The 27858-nt window shown below is 38.1% G+C and overlaps 2 protein-coding genes across 2 annotated transcripts; one reads left to right on the plus strand and one right to left on the minus strand.

Moving 5' to 3' along the window:
* Positions 1-3302: 3302 nt before the first annotated feature.
* On the minus strand, positions 3303-3779 carry LOC143857634 (uncharacterized). The gene has a single exon (XM_077368079.1). The coding sequence runs from the start codon at positions 3777-3779 to the stop codon at positions 3303-3305; it is 477 nt and encodes a 158-aa protein (XP_077224194.1).
* A 10956-nt stretch (positions 3780-14735) lies between these two features.
* Positions 14736-24703, plus strand: LOC143857789 (electron carrier/ protein disulfide oxidoreductase). Its single transcript, XM_077368275.1, has 7 exons — positions 14736-14887; positions 16295-17574; positions 19234-19289; positions 19428-19661; positions 20626-20917; positions 23539-23735; positions 24337-24703. The coding sequence occupies exons 2-7, from the start codon at positions 16399-16401 to the stop codon at positions 24488-24490; spliced, it is 2109 nt and encodes a 702-aa protein (XP_077224390.1). The 5' UTR covers positions 14736-14887; positions 16295-16398; the 3' UTR covers positions 24491-24703.
* Positions 24704-27858: the final 3155 nt, after the last annotated feature.

Here is a 27858-nt window from a genome sequence, read left to right on the forward strand (position 1 = left end):
AGATACTTTTCCAAAATTTCATGCTTTTCAATTGTCTGATTACTCATGACAAAAAAGTAACTTGAAACACCATGCTTCAAGTTTTATTTACAAGGACCTTTCTTTGGTATTAGTATCCCTAAAATTTAGCATTTGCCTCTAAATTTCCTCAAGAAATGGTTTTCCTAAATACAGACATGTAAGTGATCTACACGCAGGAGATGGGGCATTGAAGAAAATGCCCAATTTAAATATAAATGATTAAATGAAGCGACCTTGTTTTGTTTAAAAGTGTAGTGAGAATTATACTTTATTAACACCCTTCAAGGAAATATCGTTACATGAGAGTTTGGTCTAATCAAATTTTGAGGACTGCTGAAATTTACCACAAAAGGGAAACAGGGGATGTTAGCCATTGTACATCCATTTGTTATTTAGTGGTTTATTGCCAACACACTTTCTAGGGGTGCAACTTGCTAGAGTGTGAGAAGTCTCACCGTTGTATTGTTAATGTGTTAGATTTGGCAGGTTGAGTCATGGTTGATTAGGCAACTATGTAAATGCGGTAGTTAGGCTAGATTAGGATGTTTTCATTCTTCTCTTTATCTTTCTAAGTTTATCTCTTAAGCATACTATATAAGCACCATTTTAGGGCTAATTGTAAGCATACAAGATTAATAAAGATCATCTATTTCTTATCATGTTATCAGAGCTACTACTGCCTAGGGAGTGTTGAAATATAAATAACGCCAACTCTGACGGCTTAAGCTTTTGGAGTAATTGGTTGTTTCACATGGTATCGGAGCCGTTCAATGTCAGGCTCAACCAGAATCTGATGAGTTCAACCTGATTTTGGCTTGTGTTGCGTTGGCATTTCCTCGGATTGGGTTGGAAAAAGCCAACCTGATTTAATTTCGCGTTGGGTTGGTGTTGAGGCCTTGGGCAACCCGACCCGACCCAATCTGGACCTTCATCCTCTAATTTTATCGTGACTTTCAAAATTTGGGGTTATATTTTTTCAAAAATTGTACAGATGAACCATGTAGTTAGTTATTACATATATGGGCCCTACTCACACACATAAGGTTGTTATTTCTCTCCATTGAAACCAACATAAGATGATTGTAATAGTGGAGAGAGTAGAAGACCACCCCGGACCGTTCTTTGTTTTGAAGGCAAGCAGTATCATATAGGAATCCTTTCAGCAGAGAAACGCTATTAATATCACGAGTGCCCACCATCATAAGCTAGTCCAAGAATTGTGCAAAAGGAAATAGTAAGCTTTGAACAAAAGATCAGCTTTATTGCTAGCATGCCGGTGTCATAATGTACCACAGTTAGATCCCAACCATATTTACATATCCTATGGTACAAAATCATTTATCCTAAGGTCCAAAATTATTTCGGATCGTGACCCAAAACTAACCAGAAATTCTGATGGAACGTCCTAAATCCGAATTGATAGTCCTAGTGTACGATAATACCTTTCAAATTTTCGTTCATTTAGGCCTATTCACGAGGGGCATTTTTGTAACATTCGAAAACCCTAATCAAAACGACAAACAACGTTTCATTTTCCCATTTTTCTTTCAATTCCCATGACAATTGTCACCTAATTATTATAGGAAAATGATATCTGCGCCAAGTGTTTCGATACACATGAGCTCCACTTGTTTGTCGTGTAGTGTTTGAAGGGTTTAAATTGCTTTTTGAGAACCATAATATCCTCTGACATCCCTTTAAATACTACACAACAAGCAGGTGGAGGACATGTTTATTGCAACACTTGGCATAGATATCATTTCCCTTATTATAATGCCGAGATCAAATTGACTCAATCAGAACTGTAAAACATGTGTGTCTATTATGTATTTCCGTCGAAAAATAACTTGAGCCTACACCAAATGGTACTCTGAATAGTACATGAGACATTAGTGTGATACGAATCATTCATTTGGAAAGTCATTTCCAAGAGATTAAATGAGTAGGAAATTGCCCATTTTATCAACTGTACCAAATGTGCAATAGTTCACATTCAAGTTCTATAATCAAATGGGTAGAAATGCTTAAATTTAATGGTCTTCCTATTTAAGAGTAAGAAATATCTTTTGCCGCCATCCGTTTGGATGCCAGAATTATTTTGGTTCTTGGGACTTTTGTGGAACAAAAAACTTCCTGGGAGATTGGTGGGAAAAAAAACTCCCTGGAAGTATCCCGGTAAAATAAAAATCCCATGTTTGGTTGACCGGACTATGGTGGGAAAAAAAATCCTGGTAAAATAAAAATCCCTTGTTTGGTTGCTTGAACAGTTGGGAAGAAAAAGGTTCTTTTTTTGGTTATTTTGGTTCCTCGGATTTCGTGTGGGATTATTTTGGTTCCTGGGATATTTTTTTTTCCAGCTTTGGGTTTCGTGCGGGGTTATTTTAGTTTGTGGGATTCTTTTTTGCCCACTATATAACTAGCAACCAAACGTGGGTTTCCTGCGGAAATTCCACAAAAGTCCAAGAACCAAAAAAATTCTGGCATCCAAACAGAACCTAAATGTATGGCGATGATCCGTTTGGATGTGCGTAAGATAAATTTTACATCCTTTTTTTTACTTAAAATTAGGTGTAAAATTTGCTTTACAAAGCCTGGTATCTTTCATCATAAAATGAGTGTAAAACAAATTTTACGCCCATTTTTAACTGAAAATGGGCGTACAATTTGTTTTCCGCCAACTTTCCCTCAACAGAAATAGAGTCTAAGGAAAACAATCTTGTAGGGCATTTACCCACTGCCAAATGTATGGCGATGATCCGTTCCTTGAAATGGGCGTACAATTTGTTTTACATCGAGGCTCTGTTTCTTTTAAAATGGGCGTAAAAATTGGTTTACACCCATTTTACATTTAAAATATACGAAGCCCTGAAGAAATGGAAAAAAAATTGTTCTACGCTCTCTCTCTCTCTCTCTCTCTCACACACACACACGTACCATGATTGTTCTTCCATGGTGTATGGTGTATTTCCATGTGAATTTTAAATCTGTAGGGAAAAACTATATCCTACAGATAAAGGAACTTCCGTAGGGATATGGTGTATTTCTAAAATTCATAGGAAAAAAGTAAACTCCTCCTATGGATGTAACTAAAGCCAGTAGGAAAAGCCCAGTTTTGTTGTAGTGACAGAGGAATATCATGCCTTGCCATTTGCTATTTTCCTATTTTTTTTGCATAATATAATATATTTTGCATGAATTATATAAAACATTACAACATAAACATATATTATGCATCTAATCTAGCCCTTAAACATGTTTGTTAATGGAAGAGAAATATATCTTTACCTAAACCACATCAATCTATGAAGATTACTACCATGAAATGCTAAAAACATGAGAACCAAATCCTCGTCCTCGTACTCTCGTTCGCTTCGCAATTGCTCGATCAAAGTCTCCTCCGGCAACATGAAACTCCGGCAAAGCGGACACGTGGCAAGCTTGTACTCCACCCATCTATCCAAACAATCCTTATGAAACAAATGCTTACATTGAAGCTCTCTCACCTCATCTCCTTCCTCCAATTTTGATATACACACTGCACACTCGGCGAATTCAAGCCCTGTCCGATTCTCATACCGGATTATCGGGTGTTTTCCGGCGACTAAAGCCAGATTCCGGTTCTCCGGCGGGTTCCTACTGGACCCAAGATTCCTAGCAACTGATTTGATAATGAGAACAAGTTGAAGAAGTAGCGTGGAAAAGAAGAATAAGGATGTTGTATAGAAGTTAGAGAAGAAGGATGCGAAGGAACTTCTCATCTTGGAGAGAATGGTGAAATTGTGGAGAAGAAATGAAAAGTGATGAGAATATGTAAAGATTGCTACGGTCGTTGGGAAATGATATATTTGCCCCCTTTTTCTTCCCCAGGCCACCCCCCCTTGCAGTGTAAAAGAGTAGTCATAAATACACTAGAAGGGGTGGACAGGTAAAGGGGGAAAATATATCGTTGGGGTCCACTTTAAAAAAAGGGAATGGGTTATATGTTACTAGTAAAAAACCCGTGCGATGCACGGGCCGACAAAGAACTGTACGGACCACGTCATAGGTTGATCCAAACTATCCATGTGATGGAACACAGCATAAATAGGTTGTGCCCCAAAAATCATTTCCATAGGCCAATCCTAGCCCTCCAATCTATTGATGTTTTCATAATTCCTCTTATCTTAAATCAGATGGTCAAGATCACCCTATAGTTTTTTAATTAAAAAACCATAAAGGAGGGGGTTAAGATCGAAATTATACGGCTTTAATGGGTGCCTTTGTTAAAAGCATAAATGAGGGGGTAGGATTGAAATTATATGATTTAATGGGTGCCTTTGTTAAAAGCATAAGGGGGGGGGATTGAAATTATATGAGTTGAATGGGTGCATTTGTTCAAAAAAGTCAAAAAATGTGACGTGTAATTCTTACGTGATTTTCAAAAAAATTGAAAAAACTCTCCTCTTTTCATCCCAGCTTATTGTATTAGATCAAAAAAGTCAAAAAATGTAACGTGTAATTCTCACGTGATTTTCAAAATAATTGAAAAAACTCTTCTCTTTTCATCCCAGCTTATTGTATTAGATTAGATTTGTACTGAATTTTTTTATGATTTTTATAGAGGCTTTCCGTTTGGTCTTAATTGAATGGAAAAAGATTTCTAAACTTAAACTTTATCTAATTTGTTTTTTATTGATCCTTTGGTAAGGGGTAAGGCTTCAAATTTTTTTGTTTTCCATCCAAGGGAAATGATACAGTGAGAGCCAAGTTCTTCCAATATGCCATGAGATGCTTCTTTCAGGCCCATCTTCATAACATCAAAAGATCCGAGGCCTTCATCTCAAGCACCCATTTGTTTAAAAACCACCAATCGAACGGTTAGGATAGTCTTATCAACTTATTCCTATCTCCTTCCTAGAATGAACGGTCTAGATGATTTAGACATCTTGAAGGTGGCCCAAATGAAGTTTCCCAAGTAATTCCCACATGAAAAACTTCTCATAGTATACTGTATACAACTACTCATTTTTTGGAGTGTTTTCTAATAGCTATGGAATTGCTAGCGTCCATCGCAAAAGGGTTTTCGCAGCTGGTCTTTCGCACATCAAAACAGCCACCTCGTTAATGAAGACAACAGCTTTTGTCAGCTTTTGTCTCAATTCACGAGGTGGCTGGTCTGACGTGCAACAGACCAGCCACGAAAAGCCTTTTGCAATGGACCTTAGCAAATGATTCAAGGGAGTATAAACCAAAGGGAAATGTTATCAGCACTACTGTATTTTGATGATCACACTCCTCACTTTATTAAAAGTACGGTACGGCCCTCACCATAGGATGATCCAAACCATCCATTAGATGGGCCACACCCTAAATAGGGCCTAGAATTATTTCCATAGGTTGGTCCTAACCCTCCGATCTGTTGAGGTACTGAATGATCCTAACCCTCTATAGATCGTGGGTTAGGTTCAACCTATGGAAATAATTTTTGGGGCACAACCTATTTAAGGTCTGGCCCATCTAATGGACGGTTTGGATCATCCTATGGTGCGGTATGGACCGTACTTCTAATAAAGTGAGGAGTGTGATCATCAAAATACGGTAGTGCTGATAACATTTCCCAAACCAAATCTCGATGTATGAAAAATATCGACATTTCTATCAATGACCATGCCCTACAATCTGGAGTCCAATCAGTGGGCCATAACCATTAGATCAGTGCCCTAATTTTCGTTAGTTATGATCCTATATCAAAACTTATGGCCCGCATGGCTTGGCAATAGAATCATTGGATCTATACTGCCTCTTGGCTATGGCCCACCAAAATATTGCTCCTCAGTTGAGTAGGTTTGACAGATGGGCAAATGAGCAGTTCTCATATGATAGAAATGGCTTATACATAGAGTTTCGTTGTACAATTTAGTTTATATACAGGATCTCAAACCTCAAAACACAGGTACTGAAGTGGTTGCAAAAGTGTTGAACTATCCAAAAGACACATGAAGGAATTTAATGAGTTGAGACAGAGAATGTGAATGGTCATATTATACTAAAAAACATGGGCCAGAAAACATTAGCATAGTCAGTTCCACCACATTAAAAAATTTATGGGCATCAACATTCAGTGCCATCTTGATGTCCTACTGATGCAGGTGCATCTTGCGCACTCAAGAGGATCAACGGTCAAGATCATTAGAAACTTGATTGGACCGTCAGAATCCCTCTAATCAGAAGATATTATGCGGCGCTCAAATCAACGGTCCACATTGATTACTACTCTTCAAGAGAGTCCTATTTTAGTTTGATTTTATATAAGATTTGATTTAAGTAATTTTAGCAATTTTCTTTAGATGTGACATCCAAGAAAATGAATTAGTTAATAGTTTCACTTTTATATAGATTTAGTTAGAGGATTTTTAGGAATTTGATTGAGGTTAGGAGTTTTACTGTTTTGGGAAGTTTCTTTAGAGTAGGAAATTAATTAATGTATGATTAGGATTAGGATTAGGATTAGTCTTTTCAAAAGCCTATAAATAGGCATCATTGTAAAACATTTTGATCATTATTTGAATAAAATTGGGTTGCCTATTGTTGCTTTTTAGAGAACGTCCACTAGAGCCACTTGTTGCTCTTTTGACCCTCTATGAGAGAGCCACCTACTGCTATCTCTACAACAAGCCATCTGCTGCTTGTTTTTGCCGCCTCAATTTAATCCGCCACTACGTCCATGCGTTAACTACTTCTAAGTATTAACAACATTCGGTGATGAAGACATCTAAGAGCAAATAAAAACTCTATTTCTCTCAATAACATGGAAAGAGCCAAAGCTCAAATCCTCTTCTCCCTCAAAACTCACAACGACCACCACCCACACAACATGAAGAAAGATCTCATGGCCAACAGGAAATATAGCTAGCTGTGTTTACTTGCATGGATAAATGCCAAATTATGCACCCATATGCAACAGAAATCATGACATGATGATAGATTAAAATCAATGCAGAAAAGCAAATAGAATAAAATAAAATAAGGGGCATGTAGTGCACCCAAACAAATGAGAGAAACTCAAACCTATGATTTTCCTCCCATGAAGCAAAGTGGTACCCATAAAAATTAACCTTTCAAAGCATGGTATTCTTGTTGATTAGGATTTCAATATTCAATTAACCTTTCTAAGCATGGTATTCTAATTCTAATTGATTACAATCGAAATCTTGTCCTCTAATTCGGAATTTTTGTTTTGCAACTCTCTGCCTTTTGAGGGAGACTCTGTTTCTCTGCAACATGTTCAGAGTAATACATGTAACTCGGAACAGAAAATCATAAAAAACACAACTCGGAACATGTTAATAGTTACCCGCATAAATTCCATTGATTGTTCCTCATAAAAGAAAAAGATAACATGAAGCTGCATTAGATATATAGGCTGTGTCTATCAGTCCAAATTCCAAAAATTCAAAATAGAATTGACAAGTACCCAAATCAAAAAATAACCAGAAAAGGGTGATCATGACTCTATCCGAGGCGTCAGATACAGAACCAACCTCTAGATATGCCCTCCATGAATATAGCTGACAAGTACGATTGGTTACCACGTTGGCGGAAGGTGGGTCTGTCCACATCAGCAAAACGGTTAGAAGTTCATCATCTTAAGAGATTTAAGAAGAGAGACGTAACCGCTCCCTTTTTCAAGGATATAGAGGAAAATCAGGTAGGATAGAAATAATCTCTTTCTTTTAAATGGATGGGATTGAATCAATATTGAAGAGATTTAAGAAGAGAGAGACGTAACCGTTCCCTTTTTTAAGGATATGGAGGAAAATCAGGTCAGATAGAAATAATTGCAAATAAATCAGGGTTTGAGGAATGCTGAGGCGGCTGCCAAGTCGGATTGTCGAGGAAGGGGAGGGCTAACACGTATGCGGTGAACAGTAAACCTCCCTTCCTCTTTATTATATATAGATAGATTCTTTAATAATTTTGATGATAGGTAAGATTTGTTGAAGAGTAAAAAGAGTTCTAGAAGTCTCATCTTTTCTTTTAATTAGCTTTTATTTAAAATAGTGACAAGGGTATTTCCATTATTTTAACAAAATGAAGTCCCATGCTGCTAAGAATTAAAGATTGATGATGGCTCTGTCTTGATCTTCACGTACATGTGTGTATAGGCCCAATTCATCAACAGATCGTTCAAAATTGTGGGAGGGGCTAGATGATGTAAGGGTTAGGACCGTTATGTGGTCCTATCCTTAGTGCATTCGAGGAGATTTCAATGCAACTAGATTTGTGGAGGAAAGGTTGGGTACTAGGACTACCTCAAAATTGTGGGAGGGGCTAGATGATATAAGGGTTAAGTGGTCCTATCCTTGGTACATTCGAGGAGATTTCAATGTAACTAGATTTGTGGAGAAAAGGTTGGGTACTAGGAGTACCCTAGAGATGGAAGTTTTTTTCAGCTTTCATCAGTAGGCATGAGTTGATTGATCTTCCCCTTATTGTTAAATTCCTCATCTGCACAAGTTGGTTAAGCGGATACCCAGATGTTCATCAGGTTGCCCTCCCAAGGTACGTATATCAGACCATTCTCTATTAGTTCTTAATCCCATATTGGAATCATGGAGCTAGCCCCCCTCCTTTTTGTTTTGAGTTAGCTTAACTAGAAATCCCTATGATGTAGGTCATAAAGGAGAATTCTAAGTTTTTGTTAGGTACCTTACCGATATGCAAAAAGCTCCAGAGCTGATGGAACGCGTTAGGCAAGGCCCTTTAAACCTGTCCCTTACCAGGTTGGGTCCCTCGCAGTCCCATACCTAGGTGGGCCCCTACTAAGGACCGTAACATACCACCACACTTCCGAATCCGCCGTCCTCGGCGGCCCACTCTGTGACGGCTTTCACTCTGGCCTTTCCAGGTAGCTCTTTTCACAGGTCGCCCCTTCTGTGACTTGAACACGGGACGTGGTGGCTGCTCTGATACCAAAATGTTAAGTACCTTACCGATATGCCAAAAGCTGCAGAGCTAATGGAACGCGTTAGGCAAGGCCCTTTAAACTTGTCCCATACTAGACTGGGTCCCACGCAGTACCATACCTAGGCGGGCCCCCACTCAGGACCGTAACAGTTTCTCAGATCCTTCTCTTGGATTTTCTTAGTGGAAAGTCTATTGGATAGAACTCGCCACATGAGAAGTTTTGTTGGAGACCTCCTTGTTCAAGGTAAGGCTCCAAACAAGTTTACCTACCAACAATTGAATCAAAAGGATTGGGGTGCAGTTGAATGGGGGTAGGATTGAGAAATCTAGAGGTGAGCTGGGTTAATGTTGACCCTCCTCGACCCGAGGCTCAGGTTAGGGTTGAGGGAATGCTACCTTGGGTTGAACCCGGCCCTAGCTGTAACCCTGACTTGGAGTTCACTTTTTTTGAAGGGTAGATGAAGGAATAGGTCGATACTTGGCTAACCTGTACCTAGAACTTTGGTTGGTTAGTCTCTTTACCAGAGTTTTATATGGTGTATACACGTAGATGTGTGTATTTTTAAAAAAACTACAATGGGCCCACCTTGCTCAAGGATCCACACCATTCATTTATTCGGCATCAATAAAAATAGGTTGTGCCTCGAATATCATCTCTATAGATATTCATCATATCTCTAGAGGTCTTAATGGTGTTGTCCCACTATAAATAGGGTCCTCATATTGAGATGATTTTCGGGGCACAACAAATTAATGCACGTCACCAAGTGCATTAATAACAGCTATGAAAAATGTAAAAGTAAAGAAGAATGCACCCAACGGGGGCACCCTTTCAGCTGATATTTGCAAGGGCGATTCAATAGACATGGGGAGCTCATAGGATGTTATTCTTTCTTTCCCTTTTGGCATCACTAAAAAGGGTAGAATATGTGCACATAAAGAGATAAAACATTTAAGGCAGCTAGTTCGTCGATCGAAGGTCGCCCGAACTAGCCATTAGACACTTCCAAACGGCTAGTTTTGCTTCAACTCTATATATATATGAGCTAGATATTCATTTATTACAATTTAATGCTCATTAATCACTCCCGAGCCGTCTTTCCCACCGGAGAATCCTTCTTTGTGCCTTGAATTTGAGTTCAAGTTTTGGAGGATGGATATTACAATCTAAATAAATTATTTCTACTTCAGTCTTCAAAGCTTCAAGTCTTTACCCATTTGAATTTCGCATTAGCTTCTGATTTGCTCAGATTGATTCCAGCTTCGGCTTTGGTTCACGATTCTTGCATTGAGCATTGTGTATTGGCTTTTGCACTTGACATTGCTTCACCATCGCCCTGTACTTAAGTAAACATACTTGTACAAGAAGGCATCAGTCCGATATTATCCTAATAATCAATTTTGGTTTGTAAATCATCAAAACATGGGTAAATGTTGAACCCTTGGGCTAACAATGACTTTGAGTTTAGCATTCCTCTTTTTTGAAAAAAATGAGAAGTGATATATTTGCCCTCATTTCTTCCGGGCCACCCTTCTCTTGAGTACTAGGTTGGGATACAAAAAAATAAGTATTGTACGTAAAGAGAAAAATAACTAAACAAAGTGCACCCACTTCTGGATACCATATAAAATCTCCTCGAAGGTGATACTAAGAACATGTTTGGTGCTTGGAATGACAGAAATTGGAGAAATTTTCTATGGACTTGACTAGGAATATTTGCTGAGAAGGTCATAGATGACTTGTTGAATTTCCCAGGGGAAAGATTGATTTTCTGGCACAAAAGAACACACTATTTAGCTTGTCTTCAGTCAATGGCCTCATGTTAATCATGTGAAAACTGTTTTACTTTTGGAGCCAGTAAAAAATATGGCTCTGGAGGAATTCTCGCCAAGTGAAAATCTAAGGAGGTTTAGATTGGAAAAAAAAAATCGATAAAATGAAATTATTTAAAATATGAGGAATGATAGATGCAAGGCCGCCTTGCATAAAGAGCGAGAAAAGGGCCCTTCATTGGTTCCACACCATTAAGTGTAACCGTTTAAAATCAGTTGAAGACATGGAACCAATCAAGGGCCCTTTTCGGGCTCTTTATGCAAGTGCGCCCTTGCATCGATCATTGCTCTTAAAATATATAATTTAAAAAATATAAAATAAAAGGGGAAATGATATTAGCATAACCGTGTTTTTATAGTTGAGTGGTCCTAGCTTGTCTTTTCTTTTTTAAATTGGCTTGTAAGAGCTTTTGGGGAGCTGTAAAAACCATTTGACGGCCCTTTAAATACTAAAAGACAAGAAGCTTGAGCGGAAATATCAAAACATGGTGGTGCCGATATCATTTCACAATAAAAATTGCTGTAAAAATATTCTGATATTTTCACAGTAAATGATAAAATATATAGGGATGTTATCAGCACAACCATAATTTGATATTTGCACAAACCTGGCTGTGTTTTCTTTTAATTGACCCCTGAGAGATTTTTGGGAAATGTAATAACCTTTTGACAGCTATTTAAATACTAAAAGACAAAATGAGTTAGTTAAAATACCAAAATATAATTGTACTCATTCTGTTTCCCAAGGTACCTATTTGTTATACTTTTTAGGGTTTTGTTAACGAGCGAGTGCCCCTCTCGTTAAGGTGCATTGAAAATGTAAATCTACAATAATTTACATAGGCTCTGTTCACTTGCCTTCTTGAGTTCTTGAGAAAGGAAAGGAGTAGAAAGTAAGCCAAATTTTCCCGTGATTTGACATGATTTGACATTTTCCGCCATTCACTTGTTTTCTCGGGAAAGCATAATTATACAGGTGGAAAATATAAATAATGACGTGGAAAACCAACTTTCTTGTACTTTCCCTCTAAATTTTCTCACCAAAAGGGTGAGAAAATCACTTTCCTGGGAAAACCACTTTGCCTGCATACTTTCTTTTCCTTTCTCGGCCAAGTGAACAACGGAATTTTCTCGCAGATTCTTTTCCTATCTTTTCCGGTTTTCCACGTCAGATTATTTTCCTTTCTTTTCTTTTCCTGCAGCTAGAAAACAAGTGAACAGAGCCATAGGGATTAAGAGTTTTACATGACTTTTGAGTCTTTTCCTGGTACTCGTTAACGTGCATTGAAAATGTAAATCTACAATAAATTTACATAGGGATTAAGAGTTTTACATGGCTTTTGAGTCTTTTTTCCTCAGATAATGTGTAGATTTACATTTCCAATGGACAAAACCCTACTTTTAAAAATCTTGAGATTATTTTAGGTTTTTGTTGTTTTATTAAAACATCACGATAAAAACTAATAACATGAATAAAATAGATCGACTTAGACTACCAATCTTTCAACGAATCCAAACCGTTCATGTCGTGGGCCCAAACATGAATTTCCATGCCTCCAAAATTTTCCCACATCTACCAATCCTAATGATCCAATTGGAATCTTGCCCATAAAGAATAGGAATAAGTAGTCGAAATCAACAGTCAACATAGATAAGTCCATTGATTGGATGGCTAGGATCGTTCGATGGGAGAGATTTTTGGCATGGCCAAAGGGTCCCGGCCAGATGATCAGTTTGAATTAATCAAAATTCAACGGCTGGGATTGTTTAACGAGAACTTACAATGCTCATTGATCTCCAATGCCGAATGGAGGTCTCATTCGCAAGATTAAGGATGCAAAAATCAACGGCTTAAAGACATCTAAAAGAGCATCTTTTTCATCATGCTTTATCAACGGTCAAAAATGATCTCAGGCAATAGACCACACTTAAACAGTGATCGTCACAAAAGTTTCTTATAATTAATCTCCACCATTCATCTAAGATGGACGGCTGATATAGACCAACCTTATTATTTTACTATTTTTTCAGGTGGGATTTGCCAAGGACTCTGACAGAAGACATTTCGCGCCTGGGCTGTTGCATGTGAGAGCAGCACCTCGGACGAATTAAATTAATAAGACAAAATCTGAGCCTGTTTGGCTGCTCTCACATGCAACAGCCCAGGCGCGAAATGTTTTCTGCGATGGTCGCTAGCAGATCCCTTATCAGTATACGACAACAAAAACTTTATCGAAATGACCGGTGAATAGCAGTAAAACACGTGACATTCAAATTTCAAAGCGTCTCAGCCGGTTGCCCGTCCATTTTCTTCTCCAAAACATTGCAACACGACCGGTTCGTCTCCGTTTGCAACGCCACGTGTCCGTAAATCACCCGTATGACACGGAAAATCGATCCTCGGTTCTCAATCTCAGTCCAATTAAACCTTAAAACGGTATGGCCATATGGGTGCCCATTCGTATGTCATAAATCCGAAATCACCCTTGAAGTTCCAGAAAATAACAAAATCACCACTGAAGCTTTTAGACTGACTAAAATAACCTTGTCACTAAAACTCATCACCGTAAATGCACCTTGGTAAGACGGTCCAATGGGGGGACACCCTGGTAGCTTGTTTTTGGCAAGGGTGCCCTTGAGTTTAGCAGTCTTCTTTTTTATTTTAAGAGAAATGCTAAATTGAAATGTGCCCTTGCAGCTGGTTTTTGCAAGGGCACCATTTAGTTTAGCATTCCACTTTTGCAAAGACACTCTTCACTAAACCTTTTGTGGGCCCACGGCATCTTGATCCGATCCCTCTCTTCACTTGCAAGACGTGCTTTACTCACCATAGAATAGATCGAGGGAGTTTCGAACTCATCTTTCTCTTTATCTAATAAACTGGTTGGGGTCTGAGCTTACCTAAAAAAAAAATATCAAAGCCACAATGCCACACAGGAGTTTCATTCTAGTCACCGCTAGATTTCATGGGGGTGCGAAGACTAGGGTTTTTTCTTTTGTTTCAAGGGCGTGAAGGGATGAGAACTGAAATGGATGTCTGAAAGCCGAGATCATGACTTTAAAAAATGGGCGGTGATAAATCGACCCCGATATAGCCATTGCAGAGAGAGAGAGAGAGAGAGAGAGAGAGAGAGAGAGAGAGAGAGAGAGAGAGATGGCGTCGATTTAAGATATTAGGGGGTCAATTTATCACTGCCCTAAAAAGAATGGGCATGATTGTAAGTTTCTAATTACTCGATCAAGACCGGGACTAGATGGTAAAAAATTTGTAGGCAACGTTTCAATGTTTCATATTACAAATTGCATTGATTGAATGGTTAGGATCATCAGATTATAAAATATACAAAGATTACAAAACAATATTTAGAAAATTTAGTCCAATTATCCACAAATTTAACATTCTTACAACCAAAGCAAAATATACATCGACTAAGGATCAGATTCATTATTGGAAAATGCTTACAAGAAAATCACTTTTACCTTTCTTCCTAAAAGACAATTATCAGGCCCCATTATATCTCAAAAAATTATAAGGTGGACGGGCGTGCATGCTCGTGCAGCCCCAAATAAACAGCGGGCCCACATTTTTTGAGTGATCCAAACCATTCATTTGTTGGGCCTGGCTTGCCCAGATATTCTTCTCCATAAGATGATCCTAACCCTTCAATTTGTGGAGGTCTAAAATGGACGGCACCAATATAATATCATCTTATGGATAAGATTTTCTGTACACACCCTATCTACATAAGGCCCGACAAATGAATGATTTGGATCACCCCCTTCTAACATCTCCAATTGAACCCTGTCTTAGTCGTAACAAAAGGCAAAAAGAAGTCAACAGATTGGATGGTTCCGATCAATCTAGATGATGGGCCCATCCGTTAGGGTTTTTCCTAACCAATTCCGTAATTTCAAGAAGTAACAAGGGCATTTCTACTTTCCCCATAGAACCCAAAACAAAATCAATGTTTTTAAGTGATGGGTCCCAAACATTTTTCCTCCCGTGGAGTTCCCGCTTTCTCCTCTTTCTCTAATCTGCAAAACAAATCCAATCGCTCTTCCAAAATCTCTCCTTCTTCAAATTCATGTAAGTTTTTCAATATCTCGATTTCTAATCCTTTTTCATTTTTTCTGAAAATCTCGATTTATTGTTCAATTTTTTTTCTGATAAACTCTGATTTTAAATTTATTTGTTTCTTTAGATCTTGATTTCTTTCTCTTGCATTTTTTTCATGAAAATATCTTATTTTTCTAATCCTCGACCTCATTTCATCTAGATCTGCAAGATTTTTTGCCATTTTCTTTCAGATTTGCCTTTGATGATCTTTTTTTTTGTAGATCGCGGTCATTTTGTATATTAATGAACTCGTTCTGATTTTTTGTTCGATTTATTTCCATTTTCTTACAGATTTGCCTTTGATGATGTCCGTTTCGTAGATCTTTATCTTTTTCGCGGTCATTTTGTTTATTAATCTGCAAAACCTAATGAACTCGTTCTGATCTTTTTGTTCTGTATGTTTCCTGCATATCATGGGATTTTGAATGCTCCGATTGCTTTTATTGTTCGAAAAATGTTTTTTGATCTCTTTATTGAAGCGTCTTTGTAGTTTTTGAGGTGTTTTGGAGGAGGAATTTTTATTTTTAGGTTATCTGTTGTGGCTTTTTACTGCATTTAGCAATTGTTGGAACCGTATTGAAGATTTTTTTTTTCTTTTGCTGCTTTAATCTTTATTTGTTTCCTGAACTCTTTTTTTAGGATCTTTTTTTTTCTCTGTACTTGTATATCGAATCTTGTAGGTTTCCTTTGTTTTGGTCATCGTATTGCCACATTTGATTAGGGTTTGAAGGTTCCAGCAAGTCTTCCTTCAAAAGGTCATTCGATTAACCTTGTTTTCTTACAAGATTTTTATTCATTCCTTCTTCTTTTTTTTGTCGAAAAGAGTCAGGTTTTGATTGATATTGTCTCCCTAGATTGTGTGATTTCACGGATTGTTGGCTGTGATATAGTCAGTTTGACTGTTAATCACGGATTGTGTGAAATCACGGATTATGGAATAGTGGTCCTTTCATTTTGTTTATTTATGATGATTTACTGTACGTGGCGAAATAATCCATTTGTCCCTTTCAATAATCTGTAGTCTCTCTTGGTCCTTGTGACCTCTGCTCAAATTAGTTTCAGAATCCTTATGATGCATATGAACCAATAAGCACTAGGTTTTCTGGTTGGTTGTCCATGCTGAATATTTTTATTTTTTTTATGCAGTGATTTTGTTTGTCAATTGCTTCTGAGTTGAAGAAATAGATTTTTTGCAACTTTCAGGAAAACCTGCTATACATTTGTTACTTATCATGTTGGTTTTTATTTTATGCATCTGTTGGAAGCTTTGTCATCTCTGATTTTTTAAATGAGTAAACTGATATTAAATCCAAGACCTTTTTCATTTGCTTTACAGTCACTACATATTTTTTTTAAGTATGACATGCTGTTTCACAGGACTCTGTGAAGTAGTCATTGGATTGTAATTATTAAGCCTTAAAACCGAGTTCGAGAGGGCTATGATTTTGTAGCTTGAAGTCCAAGGTTTTGATCTTCAAACCATGGAAAACGAAGGTCCAACAGAGAAAAAATCGGATAACTCTTCACCTGCAGAAAATTCACTGGGCGACACACCCAACCATCAAATGGATGAAGAGCAGGTACCAAGTGAAATGAAATCTCTGAATATTACTGAAGAAAATCCTGATGTTCACCATGAGAAAGAACAAAAGAACATGAATATTCAGATCGTTGAATCTGAAGGTCAAGAAGAAAGAAAACAAACTATAGAGGAAATTCTTGGCGAAGAGCAGGAGGCTGAGCCTGTTTTTGATGGAACAGAGACTCCTGACATGGAGGCTATCAGGAATTCATATGACCATTCTTTGGATCTTGATCCAGAGACACAGACAAATGCTTGGCCTGAAAAGGCTGTGGCACTAAAAAACTTTGTTAAAGAGAAGGGTTCATTTGCAGTTTCTAGTGTTCTTCGTCGGCTTTCTGGGAAGAAAGATGAAGATGGACAGACTATTTTTTATGGTGAAGAAAAGAATGAGAATTCAACTGGGATCGTAACGGAAGAAGAGGATTCTACCCCGGGAAGTAAACCAACAGAAGCCTCTCCGAAAACAGGGGAGCGATCTACATGGAATCCTTTAAGCTATATTAAGATTGCACCACGAGATGTAGATATAGAAAACAAAGCAGAGCAGGCGGAGATCGTCTCTATAGAAGATTCAGCAAAACAGCCAGCAATGAAAGGAAGAGTTATATTATATACAAGGCTCGGGTGCCAAGAGTGTCGAGGGGTCAGGTCATTTCTGCATCAGAAACGGCTAAAGTTTGTTGAAATCAACATCGACATCTACCCCAGTAGAAAGTTGGAGCTAGAGAAGAAGACTGGATCTTCAGCTGTTCCTAAAGTATTTTTCAATGACCTCCTTATTGTAGGCTTGAGTGAGCTTAAGGCCATGGATGACACTGGCAAGCTTGATGAAAAGATAAATGATTTGATCAATGAGCAACCATCACCTGAAGCTCCTTTCCCTCCACTATCTGGTGAAGATGACATGTCTGGCACTGGGATGGTTGATGAGTTGGCAATCATTGTCAGGAAATTGAAAGAATCAGTAGTGGTTGAGGACAGATTCTATAAGATGCGTAGGTTTGCTAACTGTTTCGTAGGATCTGAAGCTGTGGATTTCTTGGCAGAGGATCAATACTTGGAAAGAGAAGAGGTTGGTTTCCTACGCATTTTTTTTGGATGTTTGGATTGCTTCATTCTGCTGAATTCCTGAGGCTTTAGATCTTGAGAAGTTTCTCTTTATTTTCTGTCATGTAAATATGTCTAGAAGTTTTTCATATTCTTACTGCTCAATATTTTTTGTAGACTAAGAGTCCCAGGAATATGGCTAGGCCTAATGTCATGTCTCATGTGCTACTTAGTTTTTGCTTTAGAAAAACTGAGTTTTTCATTTAATCTACTTTTTATCGTTTTGCTGTATTATTTACTTTGTATCTGTTTTTGTGTTGAACAAATTATCCATGATTGCTCCAAAATAATTGGCATGTCCTAGCATTACTAAAATGAGTAAGAGCTAGCTCTGCAAATATTTTCAGTACAATGAATGCACTTCTTAGAATTCAAGTTTATCTTTTACCTTGTGCATATTGGCATTGATTGCAACAGTGCAAGTTTGGAAAAGTCGCTGTATACCGTAAGATTTGCTGAACTCGAAATTAGATATGGGACTCCATTCTATTGGGTTAAAGTACTCCACGTCGCATCACTTGCTGAATTCTTCAGAAATGATAAAAGACATCCCTTATTAAAGCTAGTTCTTGTAATTTCCCTGCTTCTTTTAACAAAGCGAAAATTTATACTAGTGCGAAGTTGTCACATTTCGTTGTATGCCATGTTATGTTATTAAATTCGTAGGATTCAAATCGAATCGAGGGTTGAATTATTCGAATCAAAAGGAACAATCGTTATTTTTTTTTGTAAAAATTGTATGATTCAAGTACGATTCGATTTTGAATCGAGCGATTTTTATGATTTTTTACCATTTTTTTTATTCGCTTATTTTTTTGTGGTGACCTTTTACGATTAAAAATAAATCGTATATAAACACCCCCTCCCCCGCCCCAACTTATAACCTAAAAACAAGTAAAGAAAACCCTAACACTATTCTTCTCCTTCTTCATTCTTCTTTTTCTCCTCTTCTTTCCTTCTTCTCCTCCTCACCCTTCCTACTTCTACTGATAACAGCCGTAAGTTTGGATTAGTAATCATGCAATTATATATTTAATTTAATAGTTTTGAGTAAAAATAGATAATTGCTCATTTTGTTCTTATTTTTTACTTTTTTTACTTTTTAATATTTTTTCTCATTTATATATATACATAAGTATGAAAAAAAATTACGATTTACTATCCGATTTACCGTTCGATACGATTCAACCCAATTATGATTTATGGTTCGCTTCCGATTTTCATAAACCTTGGTTGGATAGATGTCTCAGATTCTAGGTGATTCATACTAAGAACCGGCTTTTTTTACGTCCAAAAGGTATTCATGTTTGGGTTGTGGATTTTCATGGTGGAAACTTGAAAAGTATTGGTTTTCTTATTTAAGTTTTCCTGCTTTAAGTTTCCTGTGATCATTCTGTAACACACCTTAAGGCCGTTAACTTGGATAACTCAGTTGATTCCTTATACTTTCTGTCATCAGTCAACAGTGCTATCCATATTGAATCTTCTGTTACTTGTGTTATCTAGTTTCCTAGTTTTTTTACCTTGTCTTTCTCTTGATGATATTAGGGGTGTGCATCTCTTTATTTCCTCAGTCATCTCAAAAATAATGAAATATTGTTTTTTATTCTCTTCTCATCTGCAGGCAGTGGAATTTGGAAGAAAGCTTGCAACTAAATACTTCTTTCAGCACGTTCTCAAGTAAGTTCTTAAAATCATGTCATATCTCAGAATGTATCTTGTTCCTTCAGCTATCTAGTTCATAGATCTGAGTTTGTCTTCAAATCTCTGATGAGGTAATTCTTGTTTGTCTGTATTCTATATTAAATACTTCTTCAGTGAGAATGTCTTCGAAGATGGTAACCACTTATATCGGTTCCTGGACCATGATCCTATTGTCTTGAGTCAATGCTACAACATGCCAAGGGGCATAATTGATGTCAAGCCCAAGCCCATTGTAGAGATTGCATCAAGGTTGAGATTTCTGTTGTTTGCAATGTTCGAAGCTTATGTATCCGACAATGGAAGGCATGTAGATTACAGAAGTATCCAGAGTAGCGAGGAGTTTGCGAGGTAGGTTGCATTCTCACCTGTACATACATAATTTGAAAGTATCTCTTGTTATCAGAAACTATCTGGGCCTTGATTGTTGGGAAACAATGTATTCCCTTTCCATAGTGTTATTTGATGTCATGTTGAATGCCTAGTGATGGATATGCAGTGACCACCACCTTGTAAGGCTGTATGTTATTCATGTTCCCAAGATGTAGGAAATGTTCTGCAGATCACTCCAAGATATATATATATATATATATAGGGGCCATTTGAATACATGGATTTCCTCAAAATTCTAGATGGGAGACGAAAGATTTCCTCAAAATTCTAGATAGGAGACCGTCCATCGTTTTCTGATTTCTCACCCTTCTTTCCATCGACCGAGAGAGTAGGAGATCATCCCGTGTATCCAGGTTTTAGAAATCTCAGGATGGGGGAGAGATTTCTAAAACCTGAATTTCTTACTTAAAATCCAGGATAATGGATTGTAAAATCCAGAATTTTACACTGCTTTCAAACTAAAACCTGGATTCTAAAATCCAAATATCCAAACAGCCCCATAGTGTTTTCCTGTTCTTTCATGGAAGATGGCATTTCTGCACTTATTTTGGTCAGGTTGAAGTATTATGTTTTCAAATTTATACTTGTTGAAGAATGTCAGATGCCCACTATCCTGAAACCATGTGATACTCTAAGTCAATCACCTTCTTAAATGGGTTAGCTGATTTCTCCATTTTTGAAATTGTAGGAAAGGAGTACTGATACTACTTTTTATCAAAATTTCTCCATTTTTTTACTTTTTTGGAAAAAAGGTGTATCTGTGGCTGTGCTGCTTTTGTCAATTTAGTATCTTTTTCTGCCTGTGCATCCAGGGGAGAATATCGTCATTATCGACACGTTTGGCAATTTGATGATTTCGTTCATTCATAAAACCTTCATCACCCATTGTTTTATTTCTGCCTAATGTTCCATTTCTGCACAGATATTTTAGAATAGTAGAGGAACTTCAAAGAGTGGAGTTGGACGGTTTGTCAAGGGAGGAGAAACTTGCTTTCTTCATTAACTTATACAATATGATGGCCATACATGCCATATTGCTTTGGGGTTATCCAGTTGGAGCAATAGATCGAAGAAAGTTTTTTGGGGACTTTAAGTATGTTGTTGGAGGGTCCACCTACTCGCTTTCTGCCATCCGAAATGGGATCCTGCGTGGCAATCAACGCCCCCCTTACAATCTCATGAAACCCTTTGCTCTAAGAGATCAACGTTCCAAGGTGAGAGATGCATTTTTTTTATTGTATGCAAATGCTCATAGTATTAAAAACTTCTGATGTTTCTGTATTGGTGAAAGTAAGTTTTCTTTTGACTCTGCCAAGGAACAAGAGAAGCTTGTTTGGTTTCAGCTAAAGATCCCATATTCCAATTTCTTCGCATTCTAATTATTCTCCTCATTAAATAATTTTTATTCTGGTCTGCTTTTCTCTTTTCTCTTATGTTAATATATGCCATTTTCCTTTGTTTTACAAACACCATCTAAACTGTTTATGCAAATAATTGGACCCCATATTTAGCTCAGCATCTCTTTTGGAAGGCTAATGCTGGAAAGCTTATTATCAGAAGGTAAGAGAGTCCACTACGAACATCAGCGAAAGTTTATTATAAGAATGTAATGCTGGACCCAACACTTTACAACTCTATCTGCACTCTCTGTAGCAAGAGAGTCCGCTACACTGTTACCTGTCCTTTGATTATTATCTATGAGAGAAGGTGAAAGTTCTCTATATATGTCCAAGAGAACATTTGATAAGTGCCAATAACCTGGGCTAAATCTCGACACCCACCCAATCACAAATTCACAATTGCCAAAACCCCCTACACCCATAAATGATATGACCATTTCTCCATTAAAATATGAAGCCTGGTGAATAAAGCATAAAATTTCTTCCAAAAGGATAGGAGAAAGCTTTTCTACAATATCTCCCAATGCATTTTTGTAAACATCACTAGTGTCAGGGAACATTGGTTGCCTCAAGAACTCCCTTCAACATTTGCCATGAGAGTGTCTCAGAGAAGTGGGGGATAGTTGCCGTCTTCTAAAAAACCACCTCAAATCAAAATCGGTTAATAGAGATCCCTTCCTAACTACAGAATATGTTGCTCCCAGATAGGCTCCAAAATTTGTTTATCTGAAAGCCCTGTCTGTCTGTTTGCGCGCGCGCGTGCCTGTGTGTGTGCGCACTTAATTTACATTGTTACTTTTCATGACAGCGAATCACTGTCACAAAGATTCTTCTTCTTATTTCGGTCCATATACCTTACAGTACGGTAAATAGAGTTCGGTGTTATTAAAGGCTTAGATTCTAATCAAGTTGATTGTTGATATAAGATGAGGGTGTGCGTAATTTTTCCGTTTGTCTCTAGTGTCCTCCTAAGACAGGAGGTTGTAGTTGTCTTTCTGGTTGTTTCTACTAAATGTTCTTTGTTGATGCCTTTCCCTTTAGCGGGTGCATAACTAGATGTTGGTCTTGAGGTGTAAGCATTTTATTTTGTCGTTAATTTGATGATATTCACTCCATCTTTAGCTGCTGAACATTGACCTTTCTATTTAGTGTAATTTGTAGTTCTATGATAAATAAATGGAGGTTTCTCTATGCAATTTGCTCTTGTGAACTTTGAAAGAGTGGGGATTTCATACTGAGATTGGTCATTGGTCCATACTCCATAGCATAAAGGTGGTTTGTGACGAGGATCAGATGGAATCATAGAATGCTTACAAATGAAGAGTCCGCCACTATTCCCTGGTGATTCAAGAAAGATCAGTCACACCTAAAATATTTGATTGAAAACTGCAAATGGGTGGTGATCTCTGATGTATAAGTTTAGAAGCGTTGAGAAATATTCATTCAGAAAACAACATCCTCTATGACATTTCTTTAATTATGTCGTCTTCTTTCTTTTTTGTGATCACTGACTATGGTTGAGGAACACTTGGCAAGGGAGAGGGGAGTGTAAGACGTAAATGCTCATGTAGTTAGCCCTTGAACCTGATCAGAGTATTTGAATGTTTACATGTTACCATCTCTTAAGTCAAGTTCCTAGAAAATTAGAAATGCTTTTAGGAACTCTAGGTTGTACCACAAAAAGAATCCATCTTCAGTTCTACAAATCATCGATGGCCTGCAATTCTTAAGGATCGGGCTGCTCTGTTGACAGTGAAAAGGATTGAGGTCGATCGATTGAAGTGTTTTACCAACTGGCAGCTTATATGAGATACAAATACATTATTCAGGGGAGGCAGATTATCACACAACTAATCATTAAGATTTTTTTTCCATTCAAAAAAACCCAAAGATGCCGACAGCCATCCATAAGTGACTCCTCCAATTTTGAGATTGATAGCCCCAATGTTTCAACATATAAAGGTTTTTGCAAAAGTTCAAACTGTGTTTACTGTAATCTTACATGTTATATCGTGGACGAACAACACCCCTTTGTCTCCTTGGAGACTTGCTGAAAGCATGGAATAAAGTTCTTCCTTTTTTTAAAGATAGAATAAAGTTCTTCCTTACTGTGTCAATAAATAAACAAAAGATAATAATGCGTATGCCAATGCTCCGGCTAGTTGTATTATTAGATCCATGATGATGCGCAATTGAAAATTACTTATGGTGTTGCTTCTGCTAGTTACTTAAAATGGCAATTGAGATAAAAGGTTCTTGTAAAAATTTAAACTATGATACAGTTACATTGTCAACAAGTATCTTTATGCTACCTTATTAGTGAAATGTGAGATGTATTCCATCTCACAAATAAATATGGTTTCTAAGTGGTACCTTTTCTTGCCTTTTGTCCTTTCTATCTCTTGCTCCTCTAATTAAATTTTTTACTGTATCAGGTGGCTCTTCCATACCCAGAACCTCTGATTCATTTTGCACTGGTCTGTGGCACCAGATCCGGGCCTGCACTTCGGTGCTACTCGCCAGGGAACATTGATAAAGAGCTGATGGAGGCAGCCCGCGATTTCATGAGGAATGGAGGTTTGGTTGTTGATACCGAGACCAAGGTGGCTTCAGTCAGTAAGATCCTCAGATGGTATGATTTTCTGCAAACTGACCAGCAGCCCTTAAATTCCTTCTTTCACTCCGTTTCTTTTGATGTTAAATGGATGTAAGACAAATTGTACGCCTATTTTTAAGTCGAAAAGTGAGTGTACAATTTGTTTTACGCCCATTTTACATGGAAAGAAACGGAGCCTTAGACCATGTCTGGCAGCCATGATTTTTTTTTTTCATGATAAATTAGTGTCCGTAAGTGGTGACAGATGGGTAGGGTGGGTGGGAGAAGGAGAGAGATTTGATAGGACCGATTGAGATGAGGGTGAGAAGTGTGGCTAAAAATAAGGAAACAGTCAGATCGAATTTTGGTAGAGTTTTTTGTTTCCTGATTTTTAGCCACTTCTCACCACTTGGACAAACTAGTTTCTTGTTTTTTGTTTCCTGATTTTAGCCACATATGCTCAAACCATCCAGCTTCTGGTCATAAATGGCAGTTGCATTTCTTAAAGTTGTGTAATTTTACTTTTATTTTTACATATAAAACAAAACCAGCCCCATTTATGTAAATAGACCAGTTGCGGGCAATTTATTCGACTAACCTTGTATCTTTCTCATCTGGTAATTTTTTCGTCTTCCAGGTATAGTGCGGATTTTGGGAAGAACGAGACAGAGGTAATGAAGCATGCGGCAAACTACCTGGAGGCATCAAAATCGGAGGAATTGCTAGAGTTGCTTGCACACACCCAGTTGAAGGTGATATATCAGCCTTATGACTGGAGCTTAAACTGTTAGAAATAGTTTCAGTTTTGCTCATCATTATCATATACCAAAGCCTGGTTGAGTACAGATGATCTCCTTTCAGAGTCAGGCCTTTGCCATTGTTACGGGCGCAAGCAATGAGAAGAGTATTGAGGAGTTAAACTATAAGTTCTTACTTATTTGTAGGGAATTTCATATGATAGAAAATTTCATGAATATTATAATCAATAAAACTGGTTAAATCCATCCTTGTCTTAACCTAGATTACTCGAAAAACAGATAAAATGCCTCAGAAACAATCAAAAGGAAATATTGGTTTATATTTACGTAATCAGTAGAGTTATGTTTGAAAGCGAAATAAATTCCCATATCTTTACTATTCGCCCCCTTTTCTGCATTCAATCTACTATCTGCAGCATTAGGGGTGTCAATGGACCCAAACAGTCAGCTGGATCCGAAGGTTAACGGCCAACAATTAGATCCGAAACCGCATCCATTGGATCTACATCCTAAGGTCTGAAATTATTTTCGATCATGGCCCAGACATAAACACCAAATCCAATGGAGTGTCCTCCTAGTCTGTTGAGTTATTTTTTAGTTCTAATCATGTTGGATCAGACGATTAGGTAGGATTTTACTTTTGTTTATTAGGGCATGTTTTGGCTACCATGAGCTTTGTTCCATGATAAAACCAGTTTCTCTAAGTGGAGATCAAGAGGGCCCCACTTTTAGATGTGCACTACCTTCCCTGGATTGCTCTTTTACTCCAAGTCAAGTGGAGGGACAGAAGAAAATAAACTAAAAATCGTCATACATGACACCACCAACACTAACAAAAACTTGAACACCAAGCCAACACAGAGCCTATAAATTCCCACCCCCCTCCACCAAACTCTCAATAACATACACATCTGACCCTCATATCTCCGGCCAGTTTTCGACCTCGGGTTTCAGTTTTCCGGCCATGACGACAATCGGAGGCTCCTTCGCAGAACTCTACGTCCTATGGAAGCTCAATAAAGAGAAAATGAAGAGAATGGAGGAAGAAGAGGGAAAGAAAGAATACAAAGCTGTAGAGAGAAAAATCCCTGTGGGAAAATTTTTGCGGCTGACTAGAAAATCTATCCGGGCAGTTTTCCATTGTCGAATTCCGCCGATAAAGCGGGAGACATGCGAAATTAAATAGATAAATGAGGTGGTTATGCTACTTCACTACCTCCTTATGTGTAAATATTCATGTAATGCATTGTACAAATTGTCTTTAATATTTTCCTCCTATAATTTAATTTGGGCGCTGATATCTCCCCCCGCCCCCCTCTCACGGCTGCCTAACGTTAAATTTTAGGCATTAACGTATATGTGACGTTTCCCACCATTTGACCGGTCTCTCTCTCTCTCTCTCTCGACACAGACACACAAATAAACCGTTGGTGGGCCCAACAGAAACAGTTGGTGGAATGGTGGGCCCATCTTTGAACAACGTAGGCCCCGCCCATACCTCACCATAGGATAATCCAAACCGTCCATTTGATGGGCCATAAATGTAAATAGGTTGCGTCCCAAAATTTCATTTCCATTGGCTGATCCTAGCCCTCCGATCTAAATAGAAACTACATCTTGTGCAACCTCTATAGTTGTAGGGTTGTGATCATCCTATGGAAATGATTTTTGGGGCACAACCTAATTACATTGTGGCCCATCAAATGAATGGTTTGGATCGTCCTATGGAGTTGGTCGTAAAGTAACATTAAGGCCCGCCCACAACATAGGACGATCCAAGCCGTCCATGGTTTGGATAATCCTATGGAGTTGGTCGTACAGTAACATTAAGGCCCAATCGTAGGCCCCACTGATATTTTTTCAAATTGAAGTTCACCGTCCACAACATAGGATGATCTAAGCCGTCCATGGTCTGGATCATCCTATGGTGTGGTTCGTACAGTAACATTAAGGCCCAATTTAGGCCCCACCCATATTTTTTAACATGAAGTGTACCGTCCAGACCATAGTATGATCCGATCCTCTGATTTGATGGGCCATAACGTAAATGGGTTGTGCCCCCAAAATCATTTGCATAGGATGATCACAACCCTCCAATCTATAGAGGTTTTCCAATTTCTCTTTATATCTGAGGGCTAGGATCATCATATGGAAACGGTTTTTTTGGACACAACCTATTTATTTGTGGCCTATCAAATGGACAGCTCGGATCATCCTATGGTCTAGACGGTACACTTCATTTTCAAAAATATGGGTGGGGCCTGAATTGGGCCTTAATGTTACTGTGCGAACCACACCATAGGATGATCCAAACCATGGACGGCTTGGATCATCCTATGTTGTCGACGGTACGCTTCAATTTGAAGAAAAAAATATCAGTGGGGCCTACGATTGGGCCTTAATGTTACTGTACGACCAACTCCATAGGATTATCCAAACCATGGACGGCTTGGATCGTCCTATGTTGTGAGCGGGCCTTAATGTTACTTTACGACTAACTCCATAGGATGATCCAAACCATTCATTTGATGGGCCACAATGTAAATAGGTTGTGCCCCAAAAACCATTTCCATAGGATGATCACAACCCTACAATCTATAGAGGTTGCATAAGATGTAGTTTCTATTTAGATCGGAGGGCTAGGATCAGCCATGGGAATGATATTTTGGGACGCAACCTATTTACATTTATGGCCCATCAAATGGACGGTTTGGATTATCGTATGGTGTGGTATGGGCGGGGCCTACGTTGTTCAAAGATGGGCCCACCATTCCACCAACTGTTTCTGTTGTGCCCACCAACAGTTTATTTGTGTGTCTGTGTGGAGAGAGAGAGAGAGGGAGAGAGAGACCGGTCAAATGGTGGGAAACGTCACATATACGTTAAGCCAAACGTTTAACGTTAGCCAGCCGTGAAGGGGGAGGGGGAATATCAGTGCCCTTTCATTTTCTCTCTTCATGTGGAGTTATATTTTTGGAATGGGAAATGATTACTGAAACTTGGTGTACTTGACATAATCTCATAGAGGATGATACCTACATTGAGCAATTGGATGGTTCGGATCGACGGATGCATGCACATGAAACAATGGAGATGATATATACATTCAGGCTCCGTTCACTTGTTTTCCTGGGAAAGGAAAAGAAAAGATTTCCCGAGAATCTGACGTTGCAAAAGGAAAAGAAATTCCGAAAAACTGTACAGAAAAAGGTTTCCCACACCTGTTCACTTACGCAGGAAATCTCGAAAAATTGTGCAGGAAAATGTTTCTCACGCCTGTTCACTTGCCAATTAAACATTGATGGGATTTTGACAATGAGACTCACATCTGATCTAGAATATGTTTGAATAGATAGGTTTTTAAGTTTTGTAATTTCTATCTTTGTCTCTGTGTGTATCCA

The sequence above is a fragment of the Tasmannia lanceolata genome, unplaced genomic scaffold (assembly GCF_043159265.1).
Source record: "Tasmannia lanceolata isolate RefF3 unplaced genomic scaffold, GAP_Taslan_0.1 ptg000025l, whole genome shotgun sequence".
Classification (NCBI taxonomy): domain Eukaryota; kingdom Viridiplantae; phylum Streptophyta; class Magnoliopsida; order Canellales; family Winteraceae; genus Tasmannia; species Tasmannia lanceolata.